At 37.0% G+C, this 15,568-nt stretch overlaps 1 protein-coding gene across 1 annotated transcript; it reads right to left on the reverse strand.

Annotated features, from left to right (window-relative positions):
* Window positions 1-10,523: 10,523 nt before the first annotated feature.
* On the reverse strand, window positions 10,524-14,851 carry SOSTDC1 (sclerostin domain containing 1). Its single transcript, XM_004263476.2, has 2 exons — window positions 14,471-14,851; window positions 10,524-11,969 (listed from the first exon to the last, which is right to left on the reverse strand). The coding sequence occupies exons 1-2, from the start codon at window positions 14,673-14,675 to the stop codon at window positions 11,554-11,556; spliced, it is 621 nt and encodes a 206-aa protein (XP_004263524.1). The 5' UTR covers window positions 14,676-14,851; the 3' UTR covers window positions 10,524-11,553.
* Between the last annotated feature and the right edge of the window lie 717 nt (window positions 14,852-15,568).

Raw genomic sequence — 15,568 nt, forward strand, 5'->3', positions numbered from 1 at the left:
CAACCTCAGCAATACTTTTCGTTTTTCTGTTAATTACTTTACAACTGTCTATTAGCACTTATCTGCTACAACAGGATCCTAAGCAGCCAGGAATCAGGAATTGTGTGAGACCCACCATCAGGAGGACGGTGGAGTGGCAACCATGCCTCTTTGCCATGGCTTGGGAAGAGTAAGAGGCAGCACTCTGGCCATCTTGATATCTAAGGGTCTCAACAGCCTCTGCCTGTCTCATAGCAATGGTCAATCCCAACTCCGTCACCCACAAAGAAATTCTCTGGTTTGGAAAAACAAGATGAATTCCTCATTAAGAGGGTACCAAGCTATTATACAAGAGTTATACAGATGGTACAAAACATGGTTTACCTCTCCGAGAAATTTCACTCTAATTGAAGAAAAAAATGTACACAAAACTAGAGCAATTAAGTGGTCAATTAGGTTTCAGATTATAAAGGCAATAGATTAGATCAGCATTCGGTAATAGTATCTATTTTCATTCCAAAAGAGTTTGATTGTTAATCCAAGGTTTATGTGCTGCTGTTGTAATAGAAACAGCTGACTAATCAGAGCCGCTTTAACTTGTATGTGACAGTAGTTTCACCTGTGAAAAGCAAGCAAAAAAACAGGGGGAGAGGGCTTCCCTAGTGGCGCAGTGGTTGAGAATCTGCCTGCTAATGCAGGGGACACAGGTTCGAGCCCTGGTCTGGGAGGATCCCACATGCCGCAGAGCAACTAGGCCCGTGAGCCACAACTACTGAGCCTGTGCGTCTGTAGCCTGTGCTCTGCAACAAGAGAGGCTGCGATAGTGAGAGGCCCACGCACTGCGATGAAAAGTGGCCCCCCGCTTGCCACAACTAGAGAAAGCCCTCGCACTGAAACGAAGACCCAACACAGCCAAAAATAAATAAATAAACAAATGTGGGGTTTAAAAAAAAAAGGGAGAAAAAGGGGGGTTAATAGCTAACTCTTTCAAAATTACCAAATCATACCTCGTTTCTAGCATAAAATAGTAAAACAAAGTTTTTTTCATCTATAGAAATGAAAGTTGTAATGTTTCTAGTGAACCTTCCTTTTCTAATATTAAAAAAATACACAAATGGAGAGTTAATATTCATATTAAATGCAGGCATTAATTAGGAATTTAATGTTTCTAAAGGATATAAAACAAATTTGCCAAGCATACTAAGGGTACCCTGATATAAGAAAGTTTCATCACTTTTTTTATGCCAGTAAACTATGTTGAAACAATCTTTAGCAACAAAACCTCTATTTATAATTCTTCTAAATATCTTCTTGTGAAGCCAAGGATAAAATGTACTTCCAGATACAGCAGGCATGTTTCCCTGGAATTTTGCCATTGCTTTTTAGAATGGTGTTAAATATTTTATTTCCGTTTATGTTACTGTCTTCTGGCTTTCCCCTCATTAAACCCTCTTGACATATACAAGAAGATATATATGACAAAGAAATTAGTAAATAAGGGAACAATTAACAAGTTGTGATCTCAAAGGAGACTATAATTTGTAATACACAATTATTGATAACAGAACATTTTAAAGGGTAGTAATATAGGGTTGAGAAATGTGTAAGAAATGCTTAGAGGTATACTTTAAATAAAGAGTATAAAATTTGCTCAAGTTTTCCAAAATTATATGGCATTTATTATTTTCAGAGAATGCAGTCAAGTTTACTTGCTCTTGTTTTTCTTTTTTTGCATTATTATTATTTAAGTTTTAATGATCCATTGGACTACAGGAAGAAAATCTGTTTTCAGTTTTATCTCATTTTATTCTATTTCTGTTTTTAAATGTGTTGCATAATGTACACAATACATTAATATGATTTTATATATATATATATATAATTTATAAGTAAATAAATGTGTTTTGGAGAAAAGTGCCCCAAATTCTATTTTTCTTGTGGAAACATGTTCCAAAATTTAGAGGATGACTTACTTCTAAGCCATCAGTTAATATAAACTATAAAAAGAAAAAACAGAAGATAACAGTAGCCTGAACATTTAGGAGTAGATTGACATATTGTATTGGAATTATGAAAAAGCAGGAATGAAGTAAAAGAAAAACTGCTCTGTTCCTTTTGTTGAAGAAATGAATGAGAGGGTGAGCCCTGAAGTGACATATTGGTAAAGTAAGCAAATACAATAGCAGTCAAGACTGAGCATAGGGGCGAAAGGAGGATAAATGTGTGAAAATGTTTCCTACATCAGTTTTTGTGTCACACAAATATATGAAATGAATGGGAAATGACAACATAGCCAAGGAAAGCAAACCTGGGGTGATTCAAATGGGAATGGATAAAGGCATTGACATAGTAAAAGAGAGAGAGAGAGAAAGAGAGAGAAACTCCCTCTTTGAAAACTACCAAAATGCCAAAGCTATTTATTTTTATTTAAAATTAACTAAGATCTGTCCAGAATATCTTCCAAAGATGTGTCTGCCCTCCACCTTGCATTCCCCTACCTTGCTAACACTTGCTTCTTTCCTCTGCTTCTCTCTGACCCACTCATGGTCTACTTTCTTGACCAAGGGCTTGGAGAAGATGAAGTCCTTACCCAAGCCTATATTCTCCTCTGCTCAAATAGCTGGTCTCAGCTTAAGAAATATAATAACAACAACAGTAATATCAGTAACAACTAATATTATGAGCCCATACATTCAGGAATGCTTCTAAGGTAGAGATAATTACCCTATATTACAGATGAGGAAATTGAGGCATATAATGCTCAAAGTAGTCCGTTAGTAAGGGCAAGGTCAGGATTCAAACCCATGTACTTTTGGCTCCAATATCTATACTCTTGACTACACTTCAATACTATCTAACAATATACCAAATAAGTTAATTTTGAATGGATTCCCCATATAATCTTTTCTTTGTATTCTCATTTCTAGGACCTCAACATTCTAAAACCTTTATTTAGATCAAGTAATATTACTATTAGTGGATTAAGCCCAACGTCCAGCAGTTCAAGTATAAGAGAGTGGAATAAGAGGAAAGGGGAACTATTCCAGTTACAGATGTTATTTCTATGCATTCGGACACAGGTGAAAAAGAAATTGCAAAGTTGGCAGTGCTTCTTATCCTTTGTACATCTAAAGGCTGTGCTCGGCAGTGTAACAACTAAGCAAAGCCTGGCACAGCTGTTCATTCTTTCTCATTGCCTTTTATCTATGCAGTGCTTTCCCGTTAATGTGAGTCCTTGAAATTCTGAAAGCCAAGTGCTTCATTTCCCATCATTCCACACCTAAGCCAAGTTTCTAACTTGGCTTTGATGTGTATTTAAAATGGCTTGGCATCCTACGGTCCTCATTCCCTGGATCAGTCCCACTCTGTGAAACTGTGATATGATTATCACTGTCCCAAGTGAAGAGACCAGCTGCATGTGGAACCATGATGATGTCCTTCTGCAACTTCGGGTTGTTCATGGATTACAGTGATGACTGCTGGGGAGTACAATGTGAATGGGTAAGAGTTACATGTTTTGAGATCAGGTAGGAGTATGTAGCGATCTTCCTTTTAATCCATAGACCTTCAGCCTTAGGGTTTTAGTTCTGAAGTTTTATTTTCATAATAGGGCAGCCAAGCTTAAACACTGCCATATTCAAATGCTTCCTTTTCTGAGGTTGAGGAATAAGCTTAACATAGGACATATATTTATATTCTAGATAATGCCTTTTGGTGAAAATTATCATATTTGGTGAGCAGTTCTTAGTTAATGTGTAATGGATTTATGGAATAGATAGTTTCTTTTTCCAACTAATATACTATTTCAAAGTTTGAATGGCTTTCATGAAAAAACCAAAATAGAAACTGATCTGTAGTTAATCTTTCACCTATGACTGCATGTTCTAATGACATGGTTGTTATTAAAAACACATAACAACAATAATAGCAAAAATAAACACCCAGTTCCTATCCCTCACTCTATCCATAGAATGTAAATAGTGAAAACTTCTCAAAGGTATAGGAATCTATAGTAAAAATGCCCCTGCTTTTCATGTGCTGCATGAGATATTGGTCAAAAAAATGTTATCTCGAGGGTGGGAGGGAGGGAGACGCAAGAGGGAAGAGATATGGGAATATATGTATATGTATAACTGATTCACTTTGTTATAAAGCAGAAACTAACACACCCTTGTAAAGCAATTATACCCCAATAAAGATGTTTAAAAAAAAAAAAAATGTTATCTCGGTTTTCGTGTTTTAAATAGGTTTTGGCTTTAAATAGGCTGACTTGTTTCTTGAGGTACATGATATCTAACCTTAAGGTAGGCCATCCAAAGCTCTCAGAATTTCTCCCAAATGTCTCTTTTAGATTCTTATCTCAAGCATGAAAGAGGAAGATTAATGCTAGAAGAGACCTTGGATCTTAATCCTTACAACTTAATTTCTACATTTTAGAAATGAAAAAAAAAAAGAGAGAGAGAGATTCTATAATAATTCAGTGCCTACTAAATGCAATACACTGTTCCAGTTTTCCAGTTGTAAAGAAAAGGCTGCCCAAGAGATTGTGTGAGGCAGATATGTTTGACTTTCCATATCCATCCTCTACTCTTCATGCTGCCCTCTGCCCCAAGGCTGACCTGTACAGATTACGTTCACCAGCTCTCAAGCCCATGACCTCTGAGGGGGTCAGCTAGTGGGGAGCCATGGCATAAGATTAATCAGAAGGATGGGGGGGAAAGTAGAGTGACAAGGGTATTATTCCCCTGGACCCCTGGCTTTGCAGTTTCCTCTGACTGACTGCTCAGCTTGACAATAGCCCACTGTTCCTCTCCATGTGTCCCCTCACCTTCCAGGCTCCAATAGCCTCATCCTTCCCTCTTTTCTCAGGGCCTGGTCTTGTGACAGCTTTGCTGTTGCTGGCCTGGGCTCCTGCACTAGGCCCTGTACTTTCCCTATTCCCCCCCAGACTTTTATTATTAGTCCCCTTGTAAATAAATCCTCCTTAACTTATTCCGAATATGTTGTCTGTTTCCTTTTGGGATGCTAACTAATACAGAGATGCCAACTCAGATCTCAGGAAGTTTACACTTCAGCTGAATTTCCCAAGGCCATTCAGAAGTGGCATAGTGGGGATTAGAATTAAATTCTCCTAACTCTAAACTGAGATATCATTTAAGTGCCCCATATGGCCCATAGACCAGCTTAAAACTGACACAACAAAAGGGCCAGTATGCATACTTTTTCAAATACAAGATTTTTTAAATCTACTGCTCGCGTTTATAAATTAGGAAAATTCATATAAAATATTTAGATTTTTGGTGGAGTTTTATTACTCTATATGGGAGCAGATTAGAAAGTGCCATTTTTTTTTATTTTTTTCTGCTACGCGGGCCTCTCACTGCTGTGGCCTCTCCCGTTGCGGAGCACAGGCTCCGGAAGCGCAGGCTCAGCGGCCGTGGCTCACGGGCCCAGCCGCTCCGCGGCATGTGGGATCTTCCCGGACCGGAGCACGAACCCATGTCCCCTGCATCGGCTGGCGGACTCTCAACCACTGCGCCACCAGGGAAGCCCATAACTCTTCATTACATTATTAAATGCATTTGACAATTTTTGTCTTTGGCTTGCAATAAGAAAGTTTGTGGCAAGACAGAGTTGTTGTTTAACTCTCTAAGCTTGAAGAAGTAAAACAAACAAATGAACAAAAAACATAAAGAAAATATTTTTTAATGTATAGACCACATATGAAAAGTAAGAGAGGAAACAAGGCAAAAAAATATAGAGAGAGCTCTAGTTAGTAAAAACTGTCAACTATTCAACATAAAGTACAGTGCTAGTTAAAGATGGGAAAGGGTTGTTAAAAAAGGCCTGGTTACTGGACTACTGGGTTCAGTGTTTTAGGCTGTCTTTGAACGCCAAATTTAGGCTAACATTTCAATAAATAAAAGGACTCAAGTGATCATTTTGTGAAAATTCACCAATATTATAACAAACTTTTTTTTATAATTTGTGTGAATTTAATGACAATAAATTTCAAAGAAAAAATTTATTCCTACTGAAAAAGGTGATGTTTATAGTTTAATAGTAAGTTATCTTTAAGCCTATCAGGCTCTTTTTTTTTTTTTTTTTTTTTTTGCGGTACACGGGCCTCTCACTGTTGTGGCCTCTCCCGTTGCGGAGCACAGAACCCGTGTCCCCTGCATCGGCACGCGGACTCTCAACCCCTGCGCCACCAGGGAAGCCCTGCCTATCAGGCTCTTGATCGGTTTTACTAACAATGAACTTTAGCTGAATATGTCTGTGTCACTGACAATGTCATTCACTTTAGACATTCTGTCTCAATTCATACATCTAATCCCACCACTAAGAAATTAAATCAAGAATACAAGGTAACCCTTGGTTTGCAGTTACTAAAATTCAAAAGGAAATATTTAAGTTCCTTCTTAAATCTCCCAAACTGTTTTACTCTTCATTTGTAACAGAAAATAAATCCTTTAGCAGGTCTGCCAATGCAGATGATAAACTATCACTCAGTCTAATTTGCACTGGAAATAATTATGCAGTCAGCTTGGCATTAAATCATTTTAATCAGATCTTGAAACTGGAAGTTGAAACATCTTCCCACTGGGATTTTTGCAGTGGTTGTTACCCAGTAGCTCTTTGAGACAATTTGCAAAATATGCAGGTAAAGGCACCAAATGGGTTGTTAAGTATGGAATCAGAAATGATGGACAGACCAATACAATGGAATATCTATTCTAGTAAGTCTCTCTTAGTGGATGTAACAAAGATTTCTAGTGGACAAATGTATACTCAGTTCACAAATCTAAACTCATTTTAATTCAACATAGAGCTATATTTTAATAGGTTCCAATTAAACCAAATGCGAGTCATCACTATCTGTCCTTGAGGGAAGGAAACATTCTAACAAGATAGTACACTGTAGCACTGAGAATCCCAAGTCATTTTCCCAGTGAACTCCTGAGTGTCTACAGGATTTCATCAAAGGCTTGCCATGCATTTTATTTTTCATTAGAATATGTGACTACAGAAAGTGTATAAATGCTGAATTTATGGTATGCAGTGAATTGCCACTTTAGTGCTAAAAACCATTTTCAAGAGTTAAGTCTAATCCAAACCACACTTTAATTTCAAATGTAATGAATTAGATTTTGATACTTAAATTTCATGATGGTTGCAAAAAAAAATCCAACATACTAAATTTAAACTCTCAAAGGCTTCAATTTTACTCAGCAATTTGGAACTTTCCTGGTTTTGCTTTGGCTAAATACTATTCTTTCCATTCATAACCGCCTAGTATAACCTACTGAATATCTATTAAATATGATGCAAAATAGATCAGGTTATACAATTTTTAAAAATCATTCTAGTAACGTAGGGTGAATGATACAGCATGATCTTCTGGGAAAACCTTACTAATTGGGGCTTCCCTGGTGGCGCAGTGGTTGAGAGTCCGCCTGCCGATGCAGGGGATACGGGTTTGTGCCCCGATCCGGGAAGATCCCACATGCCGCGGAGTGGCTGGGCACGTGAGCCATGGCTGCTGAGCCTGCCGTCCGGAGCCTGTGCTCTGCAACGAGAGAGGCCACAACAGTGAGAGGCCCGCGTTCCGTAAAAAAAAAAAAAAAAAAATTACTAATTTTATACAAGCCAGGAATGGATTAAAATTCAGTCTTTTTTAAATTAAAAAAAACACACCCTAATTTTCATTGTTTTTCAAACAATATACAGTAAAATAAACATGGCTAACAGAGTACTGCCAATTAGTGGTTATTTGTAACTAGAATAAATGAAAAAATATAAACCATTTGTAGTTAAAATATTAATTCTTTTGCAAATAGATATTTCTGAAGGCTCCATGTCCATATTTAGCTTAGGTGTAGCACACTATATGTATTATTTATTTGTATATGTACTATTAATTTTTCTTCCATTCTTGTTATTGATAAAAACACCTATCTATATATATCTAATATAACTATAAATATCAATATCTATCTATCTACCTATCTATCTATCAAACTCTCTTCTATCTATCAAGCCACTTGAGTAAAAGCTCTTTATCCATATTGGGCAAAATAAATTTGATAAACAAATCTTTAATTGATAAATATTATGATGTAAACTAGAGGTCAGACTCTGCCAAAATGATCAGTCACCATTTTGAAATGAGAGTTACTAAGGCGAGAATACAATTATGCAGTTTAATCAGACTGGAATGTGTGAATTAACTGGAAAAAAACAAAAGCTGAAATATAATCAGCAATTAAGATGCAAGTGCTTTTTAGCATTTTAAAATAATAACTACAAAGCTACTCTTTCTGTTTAAATTTTTACTTCACTGAGTGACTGATTGTATCCTAGGCTTTTCTTATTGATTGCTGACCTTTTCCTGTCATTTGATGTTAAATACCATGCATTGAATGCATCACAATGTAACATGGCCTGAAATGGATCAGTAAGTTGAATGTGACCATAAGAAATGGATCCAATCCTTGACTTAGCAGAGACTAATCTTATTTATAAGTTTGCTTTATTCCATTTCATTTTTCTTAGTACATTCACTTACTAAATACTATTAACAATCAAATTAGTGATGATTTTAGTATTTTATCACCAAAACCTTTCTTTCAATGTTTTATTAGTAAAAGGCAACCACATAGCCTTCTTGATTGTGAAGCCGTTGTCCAGTCAACTCCTTTTTATGCCTCAGGCCTTAGGACACACTAATTTTAAGACCATCTCCAAGGCCTTCTATACAAGGTGCTTTGATGTTGAGAAGGAAGAAATGGCCAAAGTGTCTTAAGTCTTCTGTTATGTTAAATATCCCATATTGGGCAATGATGAGCAAGTAAAATAGACATATGAAATAATACATTTTTGGTATATTCAACCTATGATATAATTATTATGAATGTTCCATGCATTGATATAATGATACGAAGTAGTTTAAGATCTAGTTAGTAAGACTAGAAAATAAGTCAATAGTGGACTATGAATCATTATTTTATTTAATGATACAATAGTTGGCATTATTACAAAATCAAGAGATGTTTTCTCATCTTTATGTATGTTGAGACTCTCCTACCTCTCATAGGGAAGGGACAACATTAATGTCCTTATTTAGCTTAGTATGATTTATGTCATATACATGTGACTTTTAGACATAATTACAAAAAGAACAATCTACCACAAAAAAGCACTAAGGACTCCTTCATGCTCAGGAGCCAAAAACTGAAAACCAAGATCTTGTCAATACATAATGAAGCCTCTTTGGCTTTCTTCACTTGGAGTGATGGGATCAATCATTGATTGAATTGACAAAACAGTTATTTAACTGTATAATCTTGTTCAAGACTCATTACATTGGTTAATAAATGGCATGTCAAACTTGAAAACGGTGAAAAACTAGTTTTTGTTTTCTTTTGTTTTAGTTTTTGGTTTTGGGACCCTGCAATATTATTCAAATATTCAAAGTTTCCCAACATATGGTAGTGATTTTTCCACAATTCCTTTCTCAAACTTAACTGCATATTAGAATCACCTGGAAAACTTTAAAAACTGCTGATATCTGAGTTCCATCTTCAGAAACTATGATGTCATTTGGATGGCAGCCTGGGCATTGGGTCTTGTATCTCCCCCAGGTGATTATAATGAGCAGTAGACTTGGTATATTTAAATATCATATTCTTATCACAACTCACTGCTGGATTGCCACCCAACTTTTTCAAATGTCTTATTTACTGAATCGATGGTCTCCCTATCCCTCTCTTTTTTCTTAATATAGAATTTTCTATCAAAACTTGAATGTGCCTTATATTAAAAAAAAAGCAGGGGGGCTTCCCTGGTGGCGCTGTGGTTGAGAATCTACCTGCCAATGCAGGGGACACGGGTTCGAGCCCTGGTCTGGGAAGATCCCACATGCCGCGGAGCAACTGGGCCTGTGAGCCACAACTACTGAGCCTGCGCGTCTGGAGCCTGTGCTCCGCAAGAAGAGAGGCTGTGATAGTGAGAGGCCTGCACACCGCGTTGAAGAGTGGCCCCCGCTCGCCGCAACTAGAGAAAGCCCTCGTACAGAAGCAAAGACCCCAAAATAAATAAATAAGTTAATTAATTAAAAACAAAAAAAACCAGGGACTTCCCTGGTGGCACAGTGGTTAAGAATCCGCCTGCCTATGCAGGGGACACGGGTTCAAGCCCCGGTCCGGGAAGATCCCACATGCCGTGGAGCACCTAAGCCCATGTGCTACAACTACTGAGCCTGTGCTCTAGAGCCCTCGAGCCACATCTCCTGAAGCCCGGGCACCTAGATTCCCGTGCCCTGCAACAAGAGAAGCCACCGCAATGAGAAGCCTGCACACCGCAATGAAGAGTAGCCCCTGCTTATCGCAATTAGAGAAGGTCCGCGCACAGCAACGAAGACCCAACGCAGCAAAAATAAATAAATAAAATAAGTTAAAAAAAAAAAAGCAATTACTCTGATACGTTTATTCTGTAGTTTTTGTAAACACGTACTTTTTTATACATGTTAGAGACAAGGACAATAACTTTTAGCAGTGTTTATTTTTGTTAAAAGAAACTGATGGAATTGAAGGTTAAATCACCTTCCGATTGCACAGATTAAACAAGAAAGTATTACATATTTCATCTTTACAAAGCATCTTATTGATTTAAAAAGATCCATACTATTGATAAAGTTCATGATGAAACATATATGTAATAAGGAGACTAAAATATTTATTTTACATATCTACAGTATGTATTGTCTTATTTCTAGATCAACCACAAATTACACAAGAAAATATTTAGATACATGAAAAAGCTTCAGAACATAAAAAATTAACATTTTGAAAAAAATCACTTGTGAAAGCTCATTAAATAATAACATTGACAAATAAATAGTTAATCAGCTTTACTTATTAGCTGCTGCCATGCATTTCTGGCATTCCATTCCAAGCGAGGGTCAGCATGCAGGGTATAATTTCATACTATGAGACTGTAAAAAGCTACAGGGCTTATTTTTGAAGTGAAATGTCACGAAGTCTTTCACTCTTTCAAAGGGCGATCACTCTTGGCTGCTAAACTGTTCCCATGAAGATTACCAAAAAAGCACCTTCCTGAAGTGTTAACCTGAAGATTCGTGGCAACAATTTTTTTTTTTTTAAACTTTTCAATTCTGAAGAGGTTTTGTTGGGGGGTGGGGGAGATGGATTGGGAAATGAAGGGTAACTGAGAAGCCCTTTTCCTTTTTAAAAAGTAATGATTCAGTGATGTGTATAGTATCACCAGTCTTTCAAGAACTAATACTACAGGATGTGTGGAATTAATACTACAGGATATGTGGAATTTAAATGCAAATCCCACTCATGGATGTGCGTACGTCTTGAAAAACTTGAAAAGAAAAAGCTATTTCCAAAGAAGCTCCTGATACTTAGGACAGCTTGCTGGGTTTGATCAAAGCAGAAAGCATATATTTTCAAGTAAGAAAAGAGCAGTGGCAGGCTTGAGTCTTCCGAGCAATCAAATCTGTAAAGCAGATGGTTACCAGTCAGTCCAGTTTGGAGAGCCTGAATTCTAACTCATGCTGTGCTTGCTGGATTTGCTGGCTCTTTTCCGCTCTCTGTGATGCTGGGCTGGCTTGGCAGGAGACATGCTCTCGAAGTTATGACTGGACTCATTGTGCTGCCGCGTGTACCTCTTGCACTTGCAGGCGGTGACCACCGTGATTTTGTAGGTGCGCGTGCTGCCATCTTGGCACTGCAGCTGGATTCTCTGAGTACGCGTTTTGTCATTGACACACCTCCACTCCTGGGAGCTCCTTCTGCTCCAGTACTTTGTTCCATAGCCTCCTCCGATCCAATTGGGGAGCACAGGCAGGGGCAAGCATTCACCAGCGCACACCAGCTCCTTCAGGGGGCTGATGCTAGTGCACTGGCCGTCAGAGATGTATTTGGTGGAACGCAGTTCCCGGCAACCTACTTGAACTCGAGCTGCAGGAAACAGGAAAAAAATGTGCATCAGAGGCAAAAAACAAATGGACAGTTTTTTTTAAAAAGTAATCTACAATGACAAAAATAATGTCCAAATGATAGCAAATGGCCAAATAGGAAGCGAACACCTATTTTATTTTCACAATGCAAAACACTGCCTGGATGATTGTAGAGAAAGCTTTCATGAAAATTATCAGCTTATATGGCTACAATTTATGGAATAAAATAAACTGGGCCTGATTTTTTTTTCATGTATAACATTAGCTAATAGCTTACTGGAGTATATGAAAATCCCATTTTCTTAGTCTTACTCCCCAATAAGTATTAAGCAGGTCTTACATTTATGTGTAAATATTCATTCTTTAATGAGGTAAGAAGGAGTATACTTTAATGTTCTTTTACTCATGGGTCATATTAGTTAATGTCTGCAAGTGCTTTTAATTAGGTTTTTTAAAAAAAATCTATTGAGAAAATGCAGAAAATATTTAAATATTGTGTACAATGCAATCCATAATATTTTGTTTCACTTATAAAATTCAGCTGCAGAGAATCATATATACATATGTGTACGTTTGACATTTTGCATATCAAACTTAATAACTGCATTTTAAGCATAAATTCCGAAGCTGACTTTTAAAAACACAAATATTAAAATGTTTAAATGCAAAATGTCACTACAACTCAATATTTAAAGAATATAAAACCCCCTAAATCAGGAACGTATGGTTGCCATAACAACTTGGCTACATTTCCATGAATTTTATGGCAGAAAAATGCCTAACATGTCTGATTTACAACTGCAAAAGGAACTACGGTGTTCGTTTCCTGAATATTGGTCATGGCAAACTTTTTGTTTAGTCATTTGAATTTGATAAGCGTGTTCTCTAATTGACTGTTTCTCATTACATGCCTTACATAATTAAAGCAAAAATTAATCTTGAAATATTTGAGTTTTCCTTTCCATTGCTTTGTTATCTAAACTTGAGGAGAATTGCCTGTAACAAGCTTGGGGGAAAAATTTGGCCTTGTTAACCAGAAATATATATATATTTCAAAGTACAGACTGCTGAAATTTAAAAAATAAAAATTATAAGGGACATTGAAGTGGTCTTGCATAGAATATTGAAAGCTAGTATGAAGTAGATACTAAATTAGGAGTTTTATGTCAGCTCTGTACCGCAGTACTAGTAAGGTGAGAGATATAGGCTAAAGGGATGTGATAGTTGTGAAAAAATTGAAGGTATATGCACATACATCCATGCGGGTACAGAGCGTGAGACTGAAATTAAAGTGTAAACTAGCTGGCTGGTCAGGGTACTCTGCCTGTCTGATTCTGATTCCAGTTCACCTTCCTGCAGCTGCCTTAGGAATGCACCTGGAAACAGCTGGAGATGATTTTGACCTGTCTAGCTTTTTGTTCCTGTTCATATAGAGATTTGGCATTTTTACAGTGACAGTTCATTGACAATGAATACCCACCACATTGCTCGGTAATCTAATAATAATAAAGTAGTTCCTGTGTACCTAAAAGCAACCATCCTCATGAAAATTAAAACACCTTGGTTTTCTTAGAAAGACACTAACAGTCACATTTGCTTTGACTTTTCAGAGGTTGAAACTCCTTTTAGCACTTGAACGACGAGTGCTTGAGGACGAGCTAAAGATTTGTGTAAGATGTCTTGTGCACTGTTTCCCTGTGTCTCTTTTAAAACCCTATTACTAGCATATGAACTCTTCTAAAGGAAAGGAGTGAAGTAAAAGAAGAAATTTGAATCCCTCTAACTAATGGTCAATGAGTCTGTCAATTAAGCAAACAGAAAAGAAGAAAAATATTTTCTATACAAAGTATTATTGTACTGTCATTATTTTATATCTCTAAAGTCATGAAAGTTTCCCCAGTCTCTCCCAGAAATATACAGTTACCTAAATTTTGATCTGGTTAATGAGGAATTATTTTGGAGAATATGATTCTCCAATGTTTTTAGTTTTATCCCTCTTTCTCAAATATCATCATCCAAACTTCAACTTTTTCACTAGACATGTTTTAGAAATCAGTGTGAGCCATTTTTTTTCCCCCAAAAAAGCTTCTTTTTTTTCCCTTGTGATTTCCCATACATGCTTTGGTTAATTACCTTTATACACTTTACTAGAATTGCACATGTCCTGAAATAAACAGAAAACAATCTGAATTTAACTAGAACAACACTTTGTAAAAATTCTCATCTTGCATGATTTTAAAGAAGCAACAGTCTAATTCCTGGAAACATTTTCTTTTGGAATGTTTAGAAACTTAAGTCTGCGCCTACATTATCAAATCACTGTTTTGGTAATGTTAACTTTGTAGGGAAGAATGCCAATATACACGTGCAGCAGATTTTCCCAGATTGTTTAGCAAAACGTATATGGTTCAGGTTAGTTAGCAATGAAACAGTTCTACAGGAATGTGAGCTAATGCTACCAAATAAGAAAAAACCAAATCCATGGAAGTAAAACACACTTACTGTTCCGATCCAGTCCAGTGTCACTGAAATGCCTGCCTCCATTTCTGGCTTGATTCATCGTGCTGTTGTTGCTGGGCTGTGCTGGAACAGGTTTAACCACATGTGAATAAAGGATTTCTGTGGCATCATTTTTAAAAGCCAAACAGCTTTTCATTAGGATGCATGCAAGGGGAATGAGATAGAAATGAATGGCAGGAGGAAGCATGGTGAGTAGAGGATTTGCTTGGCTGGAGAGCTGGTTAATTCCTTTCCCTCTGCTTCTGCACTGTAACTGTGAAATTCCTCCTCAAGGTTCCCTTTATATATCCACTGAGGTTTGGCGTTCATTCAGGTGTAAAGTTGTGTAAAGCTTCAGAGTGAAAACACAGAGAAGGGGTGGGATCCCTACATGACCCTGCAAAAGAATTTTACCAATGGAAGAGAAGACTACAGAAAAGGAGGAGCTTGGTATACAAATTGCCTGAAATTTCAGAGTTGGACTTCATCAGTTGTCTGTGAGCTGAAGCAGCCAGGCATACTCTATAGTAACTACAGCCCCCCTCTTTCTCTCTCTCTCTGTCTCTGTCTCTCTGTCTCTGTCTCTCTGCCATTTCCTTTCCTAAATCTAGTTCACATTCGGGTTTAATTTAAAAGAAAATATGCTGCTGTTCATTTGAAGAGATTTACATTCCCACAGTTGTTCTGTATTTGCGATAGGGAGAGGGTTCATCCCAGATAATAAGAGGAATTCAGGAGTTAAATATTGTAGGGCTTGCATGAAGCACCTAATTAGTTAAACATATCTTGTTTCTCAAGACGCAAACCACCATATTTTTTTCTTAAATGTATAGGCACAGAGCTAAAAAGCTCCCCCCTGGACACACTTAAATAATGCAGCTTTGATCTGCATGAACTGCTGCGCTCCTAGGTAAATTATTGCCAGGGGTTCTGTGTGGAGAATAATGAGCATAGCTCTGTCTGCGTTAAAGTAACTAATATCAATTTTCATCTTAAAAATGTGACACAAGCGTTAACATTCATTGCCTCATTTTACGTGAAAGAAAGCCATTTCTGACAGATTATTGTTTAGCAAATTAAATTCAAGATAATTTTTACAAG

Source organism: Orcinus orca, chromosome 9 (assembly GCF_937001465.1).
Source record: "Orcinus orca chromosome 9, mOrcOrc1.1, whole genome shotgun sequence".
NCBI classification, from domain to species: domain Eukaryota; kingdom Metazoa; phylum Chordata; class Mammalia; order Artiodactyla; family Delphinidae; genus Orcinus; species Orcinus orca.